The sequence below is a fragment of the Athene noctua genome, chromosome 34 (genome assembly GCF_965140245.1).
Source record: "Athene noctua chromosome 34, bAthNoc1.hap1.1, whole genome shotgun sequence".
Lineage (NCBI taxonomy): Eukaryota > Metazoa > Chordata > Aves > Strigiformes > Strigidae > Athene > Athene noctua.
The window spans coordinates 1,608,092-1,627,385 of NC_134070.1; the positions used below are offsets into that span (position 1 = coordinate 1,608,092).

Here is a 19,294-nt window from a genome sequence, read left to right on the forward strand (position 1 = left end):
CACAGAGTAGTTCCAGTTGCTCCCAGTATAACCCGGTTGCCCTCAGCGTGATCCCAGTCAGTCCCAGTCACCCTCAGTGTGGTCCCAGTTTCTCCCAGTATGGTCCAGGTCACTCCCAGTCCGGTCCCAGTTGCTCTCAGCGTGGTCCCAGTCACTCCCAGTACCCCCACCATGATCCCAGTCGCTCACAGCATAGTCCCAGTTGCTGTCGGCATGGTCTCAGTCATCCCAGTATGATCCCAGTATGACCCCAGTATGATCCCAGTCTTTCCCATCATGGTCCCAGTTCCTCCCAGTTCCTCCCACTTGCTCTCAGCATGGTCCCAGTCTCTTCCGCCATGGTCCCAGTCACTGCCAGTATGATCCCAGTGTGATCCCAGTCTTCCCCAGTATGGTCCCAGTTTCCCCCCAACACAGTCCCATCTGCTCCTAGGAGGATCCCAGTTGCTTCCAGCATGGTCCCAGTTTCTCCCAGTGGCCCACAGTTGCTCCCAGTTTGCCCCCAACATGGTCCCAGTCACTCCCAGTTTCTCCCAGTATGGTCCAGGCCACTCCCAGTGCCCCCAGCATGATCCCAGTTGCCTCCAGCATAGTGCCAGTTGCGCTTGGCATGGTCCCAGTCACTCCCAGTATGATCCCAGTATGATCCCAGTCTCCCCCAGCACGTCTCATTCGGCCCCAGTCACTCCCAGTTGCCCCCAGTATGGTCCCAGTTGCTTCCAGTTCCTCCCAGTTGTCTCCAGTGTGGCCCCAGTTACTCTCAGCATGGTCCCAGTCACTCCCAGTATGATCCCAATCTGATCCCAGTTGCCCACAGAGTAGTTCCAGTTGCCCCAGTTGTGATCCTGGTCACTCTCATTTACACTCAGTGTGGTCCCAGTTGCTCCCAGTATGATTCCAGTCACTCCCACTATGATCCCAGTTGCCCACAGAGTAGTTCCAGTTGCCCCCTGCGTGATCCCAGTCACTCCCGTTTACCCTCAGTGTGGTCCCAGTTGCTCCCAGTAAGATCCCAGCCACCCCCACCATGGTCCCAGTCACCCCCAGTCACTCCCACTTGCCCTCAGAATGGTCCCAGTTGCTTCCAGTGTGGTACTACTTGGTCCCAGTTACTCCCAGTTGCCCCCAGCGTCATCCCAGTCACTCCAAGTCACACTCAGTGTGCTCCCAGTATGATCTAGGTCACCACCAGTATGATCCCAGTTGCTCCCAGCATGGTCCCAGACACTCCCAGTGTCCCCAGTGTGATCTCAGTTGCCCCCAGCATAGTCCCAGTCATTCCCAGTTCCTCCCAGTTGCCCTCAGTTTGTTCCAGTTCCCTACAGCATGGCCCGAGTCACTCCCAGTTGCCCCCAGCATGGTCCCAGTTGCTCCCAGTGTGTCCCCAGCATGATCCCAGTCACTTCCAGTATGATTCCAGTCTCTCCTAGTCTGATCCCAGTTGCCCACAGAGTAGTTCCAGTTGCTCCCAGCATATCCCAGTTACCCTCAGTGTGATCCCAGTCACTCCCAGTCTGGTCCCAGTTGTTCCCAGCATGGTCCAAGTCTCTTCCAGTTCCCCCCACTGTGATCCCAGTTGCCCCAGCATAGTCCCAGTAGCTCTCGGCATGATCCCAGTCACTCCCAGTATGATCTCAGTAGGATCCCAGTTGCTCCCAGTATGATCCCAGGATGATCCCAGTCTCCCCCAGCATGGTCCGTCACCCCCAGTCCTTCCCAGTGGTCCCCAGTGTGGCCCCAGTCACGCCCAGTTCCTCCCAGTTGCTTCCAGCATGGCCCCGGTTGCTCCCAGTCACTCCCAGTCTGATCCCAGTTGCCTGCAGAGCAGTTCCAGTTGTTCCCCAGAATGATCCCAGCATTTCCAGTCACCCTCAGTGTGATCCCAGTTTCTCCCAGTATGATCCAGGTCACCCCCAGTATGGTCCCAGTTGCCCCCAGCACAGTCCGAGTCACTCCCAGCGCCCCCAACATGATCCCAGTTGCCCCCAGCATAGTCCCAGTTGCGCTTGGCATGGTCCCAGTCACTCCCAGTATGATCCCAGTATGATCCCAGTCTCCCCCAGCATGGTCTCATTCGGCCCCAGTCACTCCCAGTTGCCCCCAGTATGGTCCCAGTTGCTTCCAGCTCCTCCCAGTTGCCTCCAGTGTGGCCCCAGTTACTCTCAGCATGGTCCCAGTCACTCCCAGTATGATCCCAGTCTGATCCCAGTTGCCTGCAGAGTAGTTCCAGTTGCCCCCAGTGTGGTCTCAGTTCCACCCAGCATGGCCTGAGTCACTCCCAGTTGCTCCCAGTGTGCTCCCAGTTGCCCCCAGCATGGTCTCAGTTGCCCCCCAACACAGTCAATTGCTCCTAGGATGATCCCAGTTGCTCCCAGCATGGCGCCAGTTGCTCCCAGTGTGCCCCCAGCATGGTCCCAGTTGCTCCCAGCATGGTCCCAGTTGCCCCTAGTGTACTCCCAGTTTTCTCCAATATGGCCTGAGTCACTCCCAGTTGCCCCCACTATGATCCCAGTCCCCCCCAGCGTGGTACCAGTCACTCCCAGTTGCCCCCAGTATGGTCCCAGTTCCCCCCAGAATGATTCGAGTCGCTTCCAGTGTGATACCAGTTGTTCCCAGCAGCTCCCAGTTGCCCCCAACATGCTCCCATTTGCTCCCAGTATGGTTCCAGTTGACTCCAGCATGGTCCCAGCTGCTGCCCATAAGGTTCCAGTGACTCCCAGTGGTTCCCAGTTGCTCCTAGTACTTCCCAGTTGCTCCTAGCATGGTCTCAGTGTGGTCCCAGTCACTCCCAGTTGCTCCCAGTATGATCCGTCTCCCCTAGCACGGTCCCAGTCACCCCCACTCACTGCCAGTTGCCCCCAACATGGTCCCAGTTGCCTCCCAGTGTGCCCCCAGTATAGTCCCAGTTGATCCCCTAAGGTTCCAGTTGCTCCCAGTGGTTCCCAGTTGCACCCAGCATGGTACCAGTGACTCCCAGTTGCTCCCAGTGGCTCCCAGTTAGCCCCCAGCATGGTCGCAGTCATTCCCAGTTCTTTCCAGTTGCCCTCAATTCGCTTCCAGCTCCCCCCAGCACGGCTCGAGTCACTCCCAGTATGATCCCAGTATTACCCCAACAGGATACCAGTTTCCCCCAGCATGATCCCAGTCACTCCCAGTATGATTCTAGTCTCCCCCAGCATGGTCCCAGTCACTCCCAGTTGCTCCCATCATGTTCCCAGTCACCCCAACTCACTTCCAGTTGCCCCCAGCATGGTTCCTGTTGCTCTCGGCATGGTCCCAGTCACTCCCAGTATGATACCAGTATGATCCCAGTCACCCCCACTCACTCCCAGTTGCTCCAGTGTGTTTCCAGTTTCCCCCAGCATGGCCCCAGTCACTCCCAGTTGCCCCCCAACACAGTCAGTTGCTCCTGGGATGATCCCAGTTGCTTCCAGCATGGTCCCAGTTGCTCCCAGCACGGTCCCAGTTGCCCCTAGTGTACTCCCTGTTTTCTCCAGTACGGCCCGAGTCCCTCCCAGTTGCCCCCAGTATGGTCCCAGTTTCCCCCAGAATGATTCAAGTCGCTTCCAGTGTGGTACTAGTTGCTCCCAGCAGCTCCCAGTTGCCCCCAGCATGGTCCCAGTTGCTCCCAGTGGCTCCCAGTTAGCCCCCAGCATGGTCCCAGCTGCTCCCCATAAGGTATCCAGTGACATCCAGTGGTTCCCAGTTGCTCCCAGTGGTTCCCAGTTGCTCCCAGCGTGGCCCCAGTGTGGTACCAGTCACTCCCAGTTGCTCCCAGTATGATCCGTCTCCCCCAGCACGGTCCCAGTCACCCCCACTCACTGCCAGTTACCCCCAACATGGTCCCAGTTGCCTCCCAGTGTGCCCCCAGTATAGTCCCAGTTGCTCCCAGCACGGTCCCAGTTGCTCCTAGTGTACTCCCTGTTTTCTCCAGTATGGCCCGAGTCCCTCCCAGTTGCCCCCAGTATGGTTCCAGTTTCCCCCAGAATGATTCAAGTCGCTTCCAGTGTGGTACTAGTTGTTCCCAGCAGCTCCCAGTTGCCCCCAGCATGGTCCCAGTTGATCCCCTAAGATTCCAGTTGCTCCCAGCGCTTCCCAGTTGCTCCCAGCATGGTCCCAGTGTAGTCCCAGCATGGTACCAGTGACTCCCAGCTTCTCCCAGTGGCTCCCAGTTAGCCCCCAGCATGGTCCCAGCTGCTCCCCATAAGGTATCCAGTGACATCCAGTGGTTCCCAGTTGCTCCCAGCACGGTCCCAGTTGCCCCTAGTGTACTCCCTGTTTTCTCCAGTATGGCCCGAGTCCCTCCCAGTTGCCCCCAGTATGGTCCCAGTTCCCCCCAGAATGATCCGAGTTGCTTCCACTGTGGTACTAGTTGTTCCCAGCAGCTCCCAGTCGCCCCCAGCATGGTCCCAGTTGCTCCCAGTGGCTCCCAGTTAGCCCCCAGCATGGTCCCAGCAGCTCCCCATAATGTTCCAGTGACTCCCAGTGGTTCCCAGTTGCTCCCAGTGGTTCCCCGGTGCTCCCAGCGTGGTCCCAGTGACTCCCAGTGGCTCCCAATTAGTCCCCAGCATGGTCCCAGCAGGTCCCCATAATGTTCCAGTGACTCCCAGTGGTTCCCAGGTGCTCCCAGCATGGTCCCAGTGGTTCCCAGTTGCTCCCAGTTAGGCCCCAGTGTGGTCCCAGCTGCTCCCCTCAGGTTCCAGTGACTCCCAGTGGTTCCCAGTTGCTCCCAGTGGTTCCAGGTGCCCCCAGCGTGGTCCCAGCGTGGTCCCAGTGGCTCCCAGTGGCTCCCAGTGCCGGGTCAGAGGGGGCAGCCGTGGGGCCGCAGCGTGTCCAGGAAGTCCCAGAGGGGGCGACAGGGGTCGGCGGGGCCGCAGCGGGGGAGGGGCGGCACCTCTTCCACCCAGGAGTTGGGGCCCAGCAGGAACTGGGGGCTGGGGAGGGGACAGGGTGACGCGGGGACGTGGTGGGGGGACATTTGGGGACACGGGGGAGACATTTTGGGGGGACATTTGGAGGACAGGGGGGACATTTGGGGACATTTTGGGGGGACATTTGGGAATATTTGGGGACTCTGGGGACATGGGGGGACATTGGGGGACATTTGGGGACATGGGAGGACATTTGGGGACATGGAGACAACATGGGGGGACATGGGGGGGACACTGAGAGACATTTGGGGGATATGGAGGGGACATGGGGGGACATTTGGGAACATCTGGGGACTCTGGGGACATGGGGAGAACACGGGGGGGACATGGGGGGACATTTGGGGACATGGGGACAACATGGGGACACATGGGGGGGACACTGAGAGACATTTGGGGGATACGGAGGGGACATGGGGACATGCCGAGGACATTTGGGGACATGGTGGGGACATGGGGATGACATTTGGGGATGACATTTGGGGGGATACGGGGGGACATTTGGGGACATGGGGATATGGGGAGGACACGGGGGGACATTTGGGGACACGGGGGTGACATTTGAGGACTCTGGGGACATGGGGGGAACACCGGGGGGGGACATGGGGACAACACAGGGGGGACATGGGGGGGACATTGGGGGAAATTTGGGGGATATTGGGGGGACATGGGGACATCTGGGGACGTTTGGGGACATGGAGGGACACGGGGGGACACGGGGGGGACACAGGGAGGACATTTCGGGGGGACATGGGGGCTTTGGGGGACATGCGGGAACATTTGGGGACATTTGGGGGGATGAGGGGGACATTTTGGGGGGACATGCGGGAACATTTGGGGACTCTGGGGACGCGGGGACATGGGGGGAACACCGGGGGGACATGGGGGGACATTTGGGGACATTTGGGGACACGGGGATGACACTTGGGGCCCCACAGGCCCCCCCTCACCGGCCCTGGGCGTCCGTCAGGGTCCCGTCCCCGCCCATCAGCAGGTACCGGCGGAGGGGGCGGAGCCTCAGGGGGCAACTGCCCCGCCCCAGAGCCTGGCCCCGCCCCCCCGGCGCTGCCTCTGCCGGGCCAGCAGGGACCAGTCAGCACCAGTAACAACCAGTATGCACCAATATGCACCAGTAACCCCCCCCCTCCTCTGCCCTCCCGCTTTTCCAGTACAGCCCAGTTCACTCTCAGGCTCTCCCAGTATGGCTCAAGGTCATTCCAGTTCTACCCCACTATGGCCCAGTATAACCCAGTGCCCCCCAGTATAGTCCAACAACCCTCCCCATATGACTCAGGGCCCCCCCATGGAGCCCTCGTGCCCCCTTCAGTGCCCCACCAGTATATCCCAGTACATCCCAGTATTGTCCCACAGTACCCCCTAGTGGCTCTTCAGTCTCTCCCAGCCCTTCCCAGTCCACCCAGTCTCCCTCCCAGTCCATCCCAGTCCTTCCCTGTCTCCCCCACAGTTCTCCCCATCTCCCTCCCAGTCTCCCCTGTCTTCCCTCCCAGCCCCTCCCAGTCCCTTCCAGTCCCCCCAGTTTCCCTCCCAGTTCATTCCAGTCTCTCCCAGCCACTCCCAGTCCTTCCCAGTTTCCCCTCCCAGCCTCTCCCAGTCCCCCCAGCCTCCTCCCAGTCCTTCCAGTCCCCCCAGTTTCCCTCCCAGTTCATTCCAGTCTCTCCCAGCCACTCCCAGTCCCTCCCAGTCTCCCCTGTCTTCCCTCCCAGCCCCTCCCAGTCCCTTCCAGTCCCCCCAGTTTCCCTCCCAGTTCATTCCAGTCTCTCCCAGCCACTCCCAGTCCCTCCCAGTTTCCCCTCCCAGCCTCTCCCAGTCCCCCCAGTCCTTCCAGTCCCCCCAGTTTCCCTCCCAGTTCATTCCAGTCTCTCCCAGCCACTCCCAGTCCCTCCCAGTCTCCCCTGTCTTCCCTCCCAGCCCCTCCCAGTCCCTTCCAGTCCCCCCAGTTTCCCTCCCAGTTCATTCCAGTCTCTCCCAGCCACTCCCAGTCCCTCCCAGTTTCCCCTCCCAGCCTCTCCCAGTCCCCCCAGCCCCTCCCAGTCCCTTCCAGTCCCCCCAGTTTCCCTCCCAGTTCATTCCAGTCTCTCCCAGCCACTCCCAGTCCTTCCCAGTTTCCCCTCCCAGCCTCTCCCAGTCCCCCCAGCCTCCTCCCAGTCCTTCCAGTCCCCCCAGTTTCCCTCCCAGTTCATTCCAGTCTCTCCCAGCCACTCCCAGTCCCTCCCAGTCTCCCCTGTCTTCCCTCCCAGCCCCTCCCAGTCCCTTCCAGTCCCCCCAGTTTCCCTCCCAGTTCATTCCAGTCTCTCCCAGCCACTCCCAGTCCCTCCCAGTTTCCCCTCCCAGCCTCTCCCAGTCCCCCCAGCCCCTCCCAGTCCCTTCCAGTTCCCCCCAGTTTCCCTCCCAGTTCATTCCAGTCTCTCCCAGCCACTCCCAGTCCCTCCCAGTCTCCCCTCCCAGCCTCTCCCAGTCCCCCCAGCCTCCTCCCAGTCCCTCCCAGTTCTCCCAGTCTCACCTCCCACTAGAACCTCCAGGATTTCAACCTCAAAGGCCAGGAAGGGCCCGACCTCACTCTGGGCCAGCACCCGAACCAGTAGTGCTGGGGTGAGGGGTCAAGGGTCACAGGGGTCACGGGGTCACAGGGGTTCAGGGGGGTCACAGGGGTCACGGGGGTTCAGGGGGTCACAGGGAGGGTCACAGGAATCTGGGGGTCAACAGGGTCAGGAGGCCAAGGGGGTTCATGGGGTTTGGGGGAGTGATGGAGGTCAGGGGGTCAAAGGGGTCAAAGGGGTCAAAGGGGTCAAAGGGGTCAAGGGGGTTCGAGGTTCAGGGACCCGGGGGGCAGCGGGGGGGGGTCGGGGTTTGGGGTCACCGTAGTCGACGCGGGGGCTGTAGCAGGCGAAGTCGAGGCGATCGTCCAGCGCCAGCGGCGGCCGGCGGAGCTGGGGGCAGGCGCCTGGGGGGGGCGGGGGGGCGCTTCTGGGTGACCCCACCCCCCCTCGCGGCTGCCGGGGCCCCCCCGGGGCCGGGGGGTGCAGGGGAGGGGTGTGGGGGTCCCACCTTGGGCGCAGAGGCAGAGCTGGGAGGAGCAGAGGGTGGGCAGGGTGCTGCTGCGGCGGGGGGCGCTGTAGAAGGTGGAGCAGCGGCGGGCTGGGCGGGGCCGAGGAGGGGGCATGGCCAGTGAGGACACGCCCTCTACTTTCGGCCACACCCCAGTAATGCCCCGCCCACATGGGACCCCACCCACCACCCCCCAGAGCCACCCAGATCTAATGGGGCGCCACCTGGCCAGGCTCGGAAACGTGCCACGCCCACCTAATGGGCCACGCCCACGCAGAGGCCACGCCCACCCAATGACCACACCCACCCAATGGCCACGTCCCACCCAGGCCAGGCACCACGATGGCCACACCACGCCCCACCTAATAGCCACACCCACCCAACGGCCAGGCCCACCCGATGGCCACGCCCACACACAGGCCACATCCATCCAATGGCCACGCCCCCACATAGGCCACGCCCACCCAATGACCACACCCACCCAATGGCCAGGCCTACCCGATGGCCATGCCCACACACGGGCCACATCCATCCGATGGCCTTGCCCCCACAAAGGCCACGCCCACCTAATGACCACACCCACCCAATGGCCACGCCCACACACAGGCCACGCCCACACACAGGCCACACCCACCCGGCTCGTAGTAGTCGTAAATGGTCGCCATGGCCGGCTGGAGCTGCCCCACGGCCACCTCCTGGGTGGCCCCGAAGCTGATGCACTGACGCTGGGCGGGGACCTGGGGGGGTCCCGGGGGGGTCACGGTGGGGTCACGGTGGGGTCACAGGGGGGAATTGGGGACATTCGGGGCCATGGGGGGGACGCGGGGGACACCCGGGGGGCCCCACCTGGTCGAGGTAAATGACCAACCGCGTCCCGCTGAGCTCGTAGTGGCTGATCCAGCGATCGACCACGTCCCGCAGCTGGGGGGGGACATGGTGACCCCAACACCCCGACACCCAGACACCCTGACACCCCCAACACCCCCAACACCCCCCAACACACCCCAACAACCCAACACCCCCAACAACCCAACAACCCAACAACCCAACACCCCCAACACCTCCAACACCCCCAACAACCCAACACCCCCAACACACCCCAACAACCCAACAACCCAACACCCCCAACACCCCCAACACCCCAACAACCCAACAACCCAACACCCCCAACAACCCAACAACCCAACACTCCAACACACCCCAATATCCCCAACAATCCAACACCCCAACACCCCCAACAACCCAACACCCCCAACACCTGCAACACCCCCAACACCCCCAACACACCCCAACACCCCCAACACCCCCAACAACCCAACAACCCAACACCCCAACACACCCCAATATCCCCAACAACCCAACACCCCCAACAACTCAACACCCCCAACACCCCAACACCCCCAACACACCCCAACAACCCAACAACCCAACAACCCAACACCCCCAACAACCCAACACCCCCAACACCCCAACAACCCAACACCCCCAACACCCCAACACCCCCAACACACCCCAACAACCCAACAACCCAACACCCCCAACACCCCCAACACCCCAACAACCCAACAACCCAACACCCCCAACAACCCAACAACCCAACACTCCAACACACCCCAATATCCCCAACAATCCAACACCCCCAACAACCCAACACCCCCAACACCTGCAACACCCCCAACACCCCCAACACACCCCAACACCCCCAACACCCCCAACAACCCAACACCCCAACACACCCCAATATCCCCAACAACCCAACACCCCCAACACCCCCAACACCCCCAACAACCCAACACCCCCAACATCCTCAACACCGTGACACCCCAACACCGTGACACCCCTCAACAACCCAACACCCCCAACACCCTCAGCACCCCAAGGTCCTGCCATCCCCCAACAACCCGACACCCCTCAACAACCCCCGACACCCCAACGCTGTGACACCCACCAACAACCCAACACCCCCAACACCCTCAGCACGCCAACGTCCTGCCACCCCCCAACAACCCGACACCCCTCAACACCCCAACACCCCCAGCACCCCCCACCTTGTCGAGGTCAGAGCGGTGGGGCCGGAAGCCGCTGAGCAGGGTGATCTCGGCCACCGCCATCCCCGAGAGCTCCACCCTCGCCTCCCGCCTGGGCCGGGACACGCCCATCAGGGGGCGGAGCCACGTGCCCTGCCCCCTCCGTGGAACAGGAAGCCACGCCCCCATTTCCAGCCAGAAGAGGAAGTCCCGTCTTCTTTTTACAGGCAAAGTGGGCGGTCCCACCCCCCTCCCTTATGGGCAGAACAGGAAGCCCCGCCCCTATTTCCAGGTGGAACAGGAAGTCCCACCCACATTTCCATCCAGAACAGGAAGTTTCATCCCCATTTCCAGGCAGAACTGGAAGCCCCACCCCTTTTACAGGCAGAACAGGAAGTCCCACCCCCAATCCCGGTGAAAGAGGAAGCCCCGCCCCAATGTAGGCCCATGAAATCCTGCCTGCACAGACCCCGCCCAGCAGGAAGTCCCGCCCTCCAAGGCTGGTGACACAGGAAGTCCCGCCCCCTCACCAGATGCAGACCAGGAAGGCGACCTCATGGCTGGCGTCACGCACGTCCCACCCCCGCCGCCGCCGTCCCCGCGCTTCCCACAATTCCGTGGGCCTCGGGGGGGCGGCGGCCTCCGCAGGCTCCTCCCCCTCCACAGGCTCCGCCTCATCCACAGGCTTTGACGCTTGAGTAGGCCTCAAACTCTCTGCAGTCTCCGCCCCTTCAGCAGGCCCCGCCCCTTCAGCGGGCTCCGCCCCTTCCATGGGCTCCGCCCCCTCAGGCCTCGCCCCTTGCGTTGGCTCCGCCCCTTCCTCAGGCTCCTCCCCCTCCTCCTCATAGTCCTCATAGTCTTCCTCTGTGGGGGGCGGCCATTGAAGGAAGGGGGATGTGGCTCCGCCCCCTTGCACAGAGGGGGCGTCGTCTAAGGGGTTGGAGCCTATAGGGGCGGGGCTTTTTGGTGGGAGTGGCCTCACCCTCGTAGATGATTGGTCCGGTGATGGCGACCTCCAGGCCCAGCTCTTGGCAGGTGCCGTTGAGGGGGGTCATGAGGCGGAACTGGCGCAGGACCTGGCGGGGGGAGGCAGGATTTTTGGGGGGGATCCAGGGGTTTTGGGGGGTCCCAGCGGTTTTGGGGTGGACTCAGGGGTTTGGGGGGGAGTCAGGGATTTGTGGGGACCCAGGGGTTTTGGGGGGCCCAGGGATTTTGGGGGGAACTCAAGGGTTTGGGGGGAACGTACCGGTTTTGGAGTGACTCAGGGGTTTTGGGGGGGCCCAGAGGTTTTTGGGGACCCAGGGGTTTTGGAGGACACGGGGGTTTGGGGGGACCCAGGGGTTTTGGGGGGTCCCAGGGGTTTTGGGGGGACTCAGGGGTTTGGGGTGAACCCAGCGGTTTTGGGGTGGACTCAGGGGTTTTGGGGGGAGTCAGGGATTTTGGGGACAACTCAAGGGTTTGGGGGGAACGTACCAGTTTTGGGGTAACTCAGGGGTTTTGGGGGGGCCCAGAGGTTTTTGGGGGCCCAAGGGTTTTGGAGGACACAGGGGTTTGGGGGGACCCAGGGGTTTTGGGGGGACACAGGGGGTTTTGGGGACACAGGGTTTTGGGAGGGACCCAGGGGTTTTGGGGTGTCCCAGGGGTTTTGGGGGGACCCAGGGGTTTGGGGGAACCCAGCGGTTTTGGGGTGAACTCAGGAGTTTTGGGGGGAGTCAGGGATTTGTGGTGGCCCAGGGGTTTTGGGGTGACTCAGGTGTTTTGGGGGGGCCCAGAGGTTTTTGGGGGCCCAAGGATTTTGGAGGACACAGGGGTTTGGGGGGACCCAGGGCTTTGGGAGGGACCCAGGGTTTTGTGGGGGGGACCCAGGGGTTTTGGGGTGACTCAGGGGTTTTGGGGGGGCCCAGGGGTTTTTGGGGCCCCAAGGGTTTTGGAGGATGAAGAGGTTTGGGGGGACCCAGACGTTTTGGCCGGACTCAGGGTTTTTGGGGGGAACCCAGGGTTTTTGGGGGGTCCCAGCGGTTTTGGGGGGCCCAGGGGTTTTGGGGACCCCCGTGTCTGGGCTGTCACTCACCGTCAGGGTCCCTTCGCCGTGCCCCTCCACCTGCACCTTGATGGGGCTGCCCAGGGGGACCTGGGGGGACATGGGGGGGGGGGGGGGAGGGACAGCGTGTCCCCACGTGACCATGTCCCCCCATGTCCGCCCATGTCCCCCCCGTGTCCTCCATGTCCCCTCGTGTCCCCCCATGTCCCCCCTGCACCCCATGTCACCCCGTAACCCCGCTATGTCCCCCCCCACGTCCCCCCCCATGTCCCCCCACCTGCAGCTCCTGCTCCAGTGACTTCAGGCCGGGTCCCAGCGTCATCCGGGTGCCCCCGGGGCCCCCCCGGGCCCCCCCCGGCCAGGACAGCGTCAGGCTGAGCCCGGATCCGGCCGCGTCCCCCCCCCAGTGCAGCCACATCTGGGCCAGCGCCTCCAGGGCCACCAGCGTGTCCTGCGGGGACACAGGCAGTGGGGGGGGGACACACACACACGGGAGCCAGGGGTGCAGGACACCCCGCACCCCCCCCCCAGGGGACCCCCACCCCAGGGCACCCAGGCACCTGGGACCCCCACCCAGGACATTCAGGCATGTGGGACCCCCAGGAATTTGGGACCCAACCATCGGGGACCCCCCACCCCAGAGCACACCCCCCCCCAGAGGACCCGGGACCCCCCCACCCAAGGGTATCGCAGTGTTGGGGACACCCCCCACCCCAGGACACCCCCCAGCTCCCCCCCTCGGGACACCCGGCACTGGGGACACCAAGGATTTGGGATCAGGACATTCAGGATACCCCCCCCCCAGGGCCCCCCCACCCCAGGGGTGCCCTCCCGCACCCCAGGGGGGCCCAGAATCCCCCACCCAAGGTCACCCCACTGTCGGGGACCCCCCCCCCACCTCAGACAACCCCCCAGGGGCACCCAGACATCCAAGGGCACCCAAGAATTCAGGACCCCAGGATCTGGGACCCCCACCCCAGGGCCCCCCCACCCCAGGGGGGCCCAGAATCCCCCACCCAAGGTCACCCCACTGTCGGGGACCCCCCCCACCTCAGCCCCCCCCCCCCGCCACCACCAAGAGCATCCGGACATCCAGATCCTCCCTCCCAAGGGCACCCAAGGATTTGGGACCCCACCATCTGCGTCCCCCCACCCTAGGGCTGCCCCCTCCCTTCCAGAAGACCCCCCCTCACCCCAAATCCCCCCCCCCCGGCCCCCCCCGCTGTGGGGGTACCTGGGTGGAGCGGAACCCCCCGCCGTAGTTGCTCTGCTCCCGCAGCCACCGAGCGGCGCGGGCGGCACCGTGGCCGTCGCGGTGCTGCAGCAGCGCCAGGAGCCCGTAGGCCGTTGCCTCCACCGTGGCCGCAGCCCCCCCGGCCGGCCAGAACCACGCCCGGCCCCCTGTGGGGGACCCCCCCCCGCACCCCAAAACCCTGAGTCGGGGGGAATCCAGGGGACTCCAGTGGCTGGGACATGGGATTTTGGACACCCCCCCCCCCCCCCTCCCCAACCCTGAGCCACCCACCAGCTCAGGAAGGACCCAGGAGTCTGGGGGACGCGGGAGGGACCCAGGTGGGGGTCCAGGAGCTGCCACCCCCACCCAGGGACCCTGATGTTTGGGGGACCCCAGGAGGGACCCCGGGGGTCTGGCTGTCATTGACCCCCGCCTGCGGACACCAGGGTCTCCAGAGTCACCCACCCCGGGGGACCCTAAACTCTGGGTGACCCCAAGGGGACCCTGATGTCCAGGTGACCCCAGGAGGACCCCAAGAAGACCCAGGGATCCAGGTGACCCCAGGGGGACCCCAGGGTGACCCCAAGAGGACCCAGGGATCCACGTGACCCCAGGGGGACCCCAGGGTGACCCCAAGAGGACCCAGGGATCCACGTGACCCCAGGGTGGCCCCAGAGTGACCCCAAGAGGATCCAGGGATCCACGTGACCCCAGGGGGACCCCAGAGTGACCCCAAGAGGACCCAGGGATCCAGGTGACCCCAGGGGGACCCCAGAGTGACCCCAAGAAGACCCAGGGATCCAGGTGACCCCAGGGGGACCCCAGAGTGACCCCAAGAGGACCCAGGGATCCACGTGACCCCAGGGGGACCCCAGAGTGACCCCAAGAGGACCCAGGGATCCACGTGACCCCAGGGGGACCCCAGGGTGACCCCAAGAGGACCCAGGGATCCAGGTGACCCCAGGGTGGCCCCAGGGTGACCTCAAGGGGACCCAGAGGATCCCAGGGTGGTCCCAGGTGACCCCAAGATGACCCCAGGGGGACCCAGATGTCTGGGTGACCCCAGAGTGACCCCAGGGGGACCCAGGTGTCCAGGTGACCCCCAGAGTGACCTCAGGGTGACCCCATCACAACCCAGGTGTCTAGGTGACCCCAGGGTGAGCTGGGGGGGACCCAGGGATCCAGGTGACCCCAGGTTGACCCCAGGGGCACACAGATGTCTGGGTGACCCCAGGGTGACCCCGGGGGGACAGGAGGTTGGGGCTCACCCTGTGCCGGCCGGGCCAGGCTCCGCAGACGCTCCAGGGCAGGGGAGGGGCCGGGGGGGCCGGTGTCCACCAGGGCCAGCGCGTAGGTGGTGATGGCTGTCCCGAATGTCCCCAGCGTCCCCACGCGGCCACGCAGGAAGGTGGCGGCTCGAGACAGACCCTGGTCCTGTGGCAGACGGGGAGGGGACGGGGGACATGGGGACACATGGGGACATGGGGGAACATGGAGGGGACAAGGGGTCATTGGGCGAGACATAGGGACAGGGGAGGGCTTGGGGGGACATGGGGACACTTGGATATGTGGGGGGGACATGGTGGGGACATGGGGGGAACATGAGATGACTTGGGGGGACATGGGGGGACATGGGGACATTGGTGGGGACATGGCAGGGATATGGCGGGGACATGGGAGGACTTGGGGGGACATGGTGACAGCGGGGGACATGGGGACATGGAGAACATGGGGTGGACAGGGGGACAACGGAGACATGGGGGGACATGGGGGGGACATGGGGACATTTGGGACATGGGGGGGACATGGGATGACTTGAGGGACATGGGGGGACACGGGGGTGACATGGAGGGGACGTGGGGACCTGGTGGGACATGGGGGACATGGGAGGGACATGAGGATGGGGAGGGGACACGGGAGGGAGCTGTGGGGACGCACCAGGTGGACGTGGTCAGGGCTGTCCGGTGGCAGGAGGACGCGGGTCCCCTGCAGGGCCACCACCACGAAGGCCGTCAGGGACACGGTGGCCTCGGGGCCTGGGTCTGCCACACTGCCCTGTGTGGGGACACGCCGGGGGGGGGGTGAGCGGGGGACACGGGGGGACCATGGGGGGTGGCACAAGGTCTCCTGGTGGGGGGTGCGGAGGGGACGTTGCACAGGGTGACACGGGACACTGCACGGAGGGGTGACACGGGCAGGTGACCTGAGGAGACGGCCAAGGGAGGTGACACGAGGGCGTGACCCAGGAAAATGGCCCTGGAGGTGACCGAGGAGGTGGCCATTGACTTGACCCTGGAGGTGGCCATGGTCATGGCCCCAGAGGTGGCCATGGAGGTGGCCCGGAAGGTGGCCCAGGAGGTGACCCTGGAGGTAGCCACGGACTTGACCCTGGCGGTGGCCATGGACGTGCCCATGGAGGTGGCCCGGAAGGTGCTCCTGGAGGTGGCCATGGAGGGGGCTGCAGCTGTGACCCTGAAGGTGGCCGGGGCGGTGGCCCGTGCCTGTGTCCCACCTGCATCTCCCGGTGCAGGACGGGCTCGCTCTCGCGGAACGTCCCGTCGGGCCGCTGCTGCTCCAGGAGCCACCGCAGGGACACGCCGGGGCCACCCGGGGCCACCGGCAGGTAGGGACGGGCCAGGGCCAGCACCCGCAGCACCAGCGCCGTCAGCCTGGGGACACCCGCTGCCACCATGTCCCCGGGGAACCCCCTGTCCCTCCCATGGCCCCCTCATGCTCCATGGTCCCCCCGATGTCCCCCTGTCCCCTATGTCCCCCCATGTGTTTCCCTGTCCCCCCATGTCCCCCACAATGTCCCTTTGTGTCCCCCATGTCCTCCCATGTCACCCTGATGTCTCCCCAATATCCCCCACCATCCCCAAACGTCCCCATGTCCCCTCAATGTCCCCATGTCCCCCTGTTCCCCCATGTCCCCCTGTCTCCAAATGTCCCATGTCCCCCACAATGTCCCCCCATGTCCCCCGATGTCCCCCATGTCCGCGATGTCCCCTCAATGTCCCCATGTCCCTGCCACATGTCCCCATGTCTCCCCAATATCCCCCCATGTCCCTATGTGTCCCCCATGTCCTCCCATGTCACCCTGATGTCCCTATGCGCCCCCATGTCCCCCCAATATCCCCCACCATCCCCAAATGCCCCCTCAATGTCCCATGTCCCCCCTGTTCCATGACCCCCTGTTCCCCCCATGTCCCCAGATGACCCCCCATGTCCCCCACGATGTCCCCCCATGTCCCCCGTGTCCCCAGTGTCCCCCTGTCCCCCCTCACCAGGTGCTGCCCCCCCGGTGCTGCCAGGCGCTGTAGGACCCGTCGGCCTTGCGGAAGTTCTGGACCCGCTCGAAGCCTGCGGGGACGCGGGGGGACAGTGGGGATGGGGGGGGCCCCAGCGCCTGGGGGGGGTCCTCCGGGGTCCCCCCAGCCCCCGCGCCCCACCCACCATGGCACCCACACAGATCTGTGCCCCCCGCTGCCCCCCACATACAGCCCCACACCCCTCAGAGCGTCACAGCCCCCCCCATGGCCCCCCCATCCCCTATAACCCCCCCTCCTGTAGCCCCCCTATTTCACCCCACGGTCCCCCCTACCCCCTATAACCCCCCATGTCCCCCCAGGGTCCCCATGGCCCCCCCCACCCCAGCCCCACCTCATCCCATAGCCCCCCCAGACCCCCATAGCCCTTATATCCCACTGACCCCCCCACCCCATAGCCCCCCACCCCACAGCCCCACATATCCCCATAGCCCCATACCCCACAGCCCCCCACAACCCCCCATATCCCACTGACCCCCCCACCCCCGAGCCCCCCCACAACCCCCCATATCCCACTGACCCCCCCATAGCCCCCCCATGCCCCCCACATCCCATTGGACCCCCACGCCCCACAGCCCTCCCCTTGCCCCCCCGCACCCCATATCCCCCCATAGCCCTCCCATATCCCCCCATTCCCCCCCCCTCAGCCCCTCCAGCCCCCCCACCCCATCCCCACGCCCCCCCGCCCCCCCGTACCGCTCTGGAGGCCGCGCAGGGCGCGGGGCCGGGATTCGGGGGGCAGCCCCCCCCAGCCCCCGCTCTGGTCCAGGTAGCGCAGGGCGGCGGCGCGGGGGGCCAGAGCCATCAGCGCCTGCTCCCCGCACCCCCGGGGGGAGCGCAGCAGAGACCCCCCCCCCAGCGCCCCCCGCACCGTCCAGCCCCCCACCCGGCCTGGGGGCGCCGGGGTCGTGGGCACAGGCGTGGGGACACGGGGACACGCGTGGGGACGTGTGGGGACAGACATGGGGACACACATGGGGACACGGGGACACGCGTGGGGACACACAAGGGGCGCGAGGAGAGGTGTGGGGAGGACGTGGGGTGTGGGGACACGGGGACACACGTGGGGACACGGGGACACACGTGGGGATGCACATGGGGACATGGGGACACATGTGGGGACACGGGGACACACGTGGGGACACACAAGGGGAGCGAGGAGAGATGTGGGGAGGACGTGGGGTGTGGGGACAGGGGGACACACGTGGGGACGTGTGGGGACACGCATGGGGACACGGGGACATGTGGGGACACATGTGAGGACATACGTGGAGACATCCATGGACATGGGGACACACGTGGGGACATGGGGACAGGTGTGGGGACACACATGGGGTCACATAGGGACATGTGGGGACACACGTGAGGACATACGTGGGGACACCCATGGACATGGGGACACACGTGGGGACATGGGGACACACAAGGGGACACACAAGGGGCATGGAGACAGGTGTGGGGACATGGGGACACATGAGTGTCACATAAGGACACATGTGGGGACACACAAGGGGCACAGGGACAGACGTGGGGACAGACATGGGGACACATGGGGACAGGTGGCACATGTTGGGGGTCACATAAGGACACACATGGGGACACACAAGGAGCATGGGGACAGGTGTGGGGACGTGGGGACACGCGGGGGACGTGGGGACATAGATGGGGACATGGGGACACACATAGGAACACGTGGGGACATGGGGCACATGTGAGGGTCACATAGGGACACACATGGGGACACGTGGGGACACAAAAGGGGCACAGGGACAGGTGTGGGGACGTGGGGACACACGTGGGGGGACACACGGGGCATGGGGACATGGGGACACACGTGGGGGGACACGTGGGGAAAATGGGGAGACATCAGACATGGGGACACGTGTGGGGACACGTGTGGGGACACACGTGGGGACACAGGGGTCACACATGCAGGGGGACACCCATGGGGACCCATCAGACAAGGGGACAGGCCCGAGGACACGGGGACAGGCGTGGGGACACAGATGGGGACATGTGGGGCCACACGTGGGGACAGACACGGACACGGGGACATGGGGACAGGCGTGAGGACACACACAGGGACAGGGACAGGGACAGGGACACCGTCACTGCTGGGCAACAAAGGTGCGTGTGCCCCTCCCCGTGTCCCCCCCTCCATGTCCCCCGTGTGTCCCCCCATGTCCCCCCAGTGCCCCTCATGTGTTCCCATGTCCCCCCACTCCCCTGTGTCCCCCCGTGTCCCCAATGTGTCCCCAATGCCCCCCACCCCCCATGTCCCTAATGTCCCTCCATGTCCCCAACGTCCCTCCATGTCCCCAACGTGTCCCCAATGTGTCCCCAATGTTCCCCCATGTCCCCAACGTCCCCCCCATGTCCCCAGTGTCTCCCCCGTGTCTCCAATGTCCCTCCATGTCCCCCTCATGTCCACAATGTCTCTCCATGTCCCCCCCGTGTCCCTAATGTCCCCCCATGTCCCCTCATCTCCCTGTGTCCCCAATGCCCCCCATGTCCCCAATGTCCCTCCATGTCCCCAACGTGTCCCCAATGTGTCCCCAATGCACCCCCACCCCCCATGTCCCCAATGTCCCTCCATGTCCCCCCGTGTCCCCAATGTCCCCCCCGTGTCCCCCCATCCCCCCATGTCCCCCCATCCCCCTGTGTCCCCAATG

The 19,294-nt window shown here is 64.6% G+C and overlaps 1 protein-coding gene across 1 annotated transcript in view; it reads right to left on the reverse strand.

The window, feature by feature from the left end:
- Positions 1-4,064: 4,064 nt before the first annotated feature.
- Positions 4,065-19,294, reverse strand: part of LOC141972577 (complement C4-like) — a 41,865-nt gene continuing 26,635 nt past the window's right edge. The window contains 19 exon segments of the mRNA XM_074930471.1: positions 4,065-4,934; positions 5,879-5,999; positions 7,450-7,533; positions 7,807-7,890; positions 7,995-8,084; positions 8,629-8,731; positions 8,841-8,915; positions 10,043-10,133; positions 10,552-10,694; positions 10,818-10,883; positions 10,999-11,097; positions 12,093-12,152; positions 12,340-12,513; positions 13,297-13,463; positions 14,565-14,730; positions 15,235-15,351; positions 15,809-15,965; positions 16,581-16,656; positions 17,319-17,513. Of these exon segments, the coding sequence (XP_074786572.1) occupies positions 4,802-4,934; positions 5,879-5,999; positions 7,450-7,533; positions 7,807-7,890; positions 7,995-8,084; positions 8,629-8,731; positions 8,841-8,915; positions 10,043-10,133; positions 10,552-10,694; positions 10,818-10,883; positions 10,999-11,097; positions 12,093-12,152; positions 12,340-12,513; positions 13,297-13,463; positions 14,565-14,730; positions 15,235-15,351; positions 15,809-15,965; positions 16,581-16,656; positions 17,319-17,513 (2,201 nt within the window). The 3' untranslated portion in view covers positions 4,065-4,801.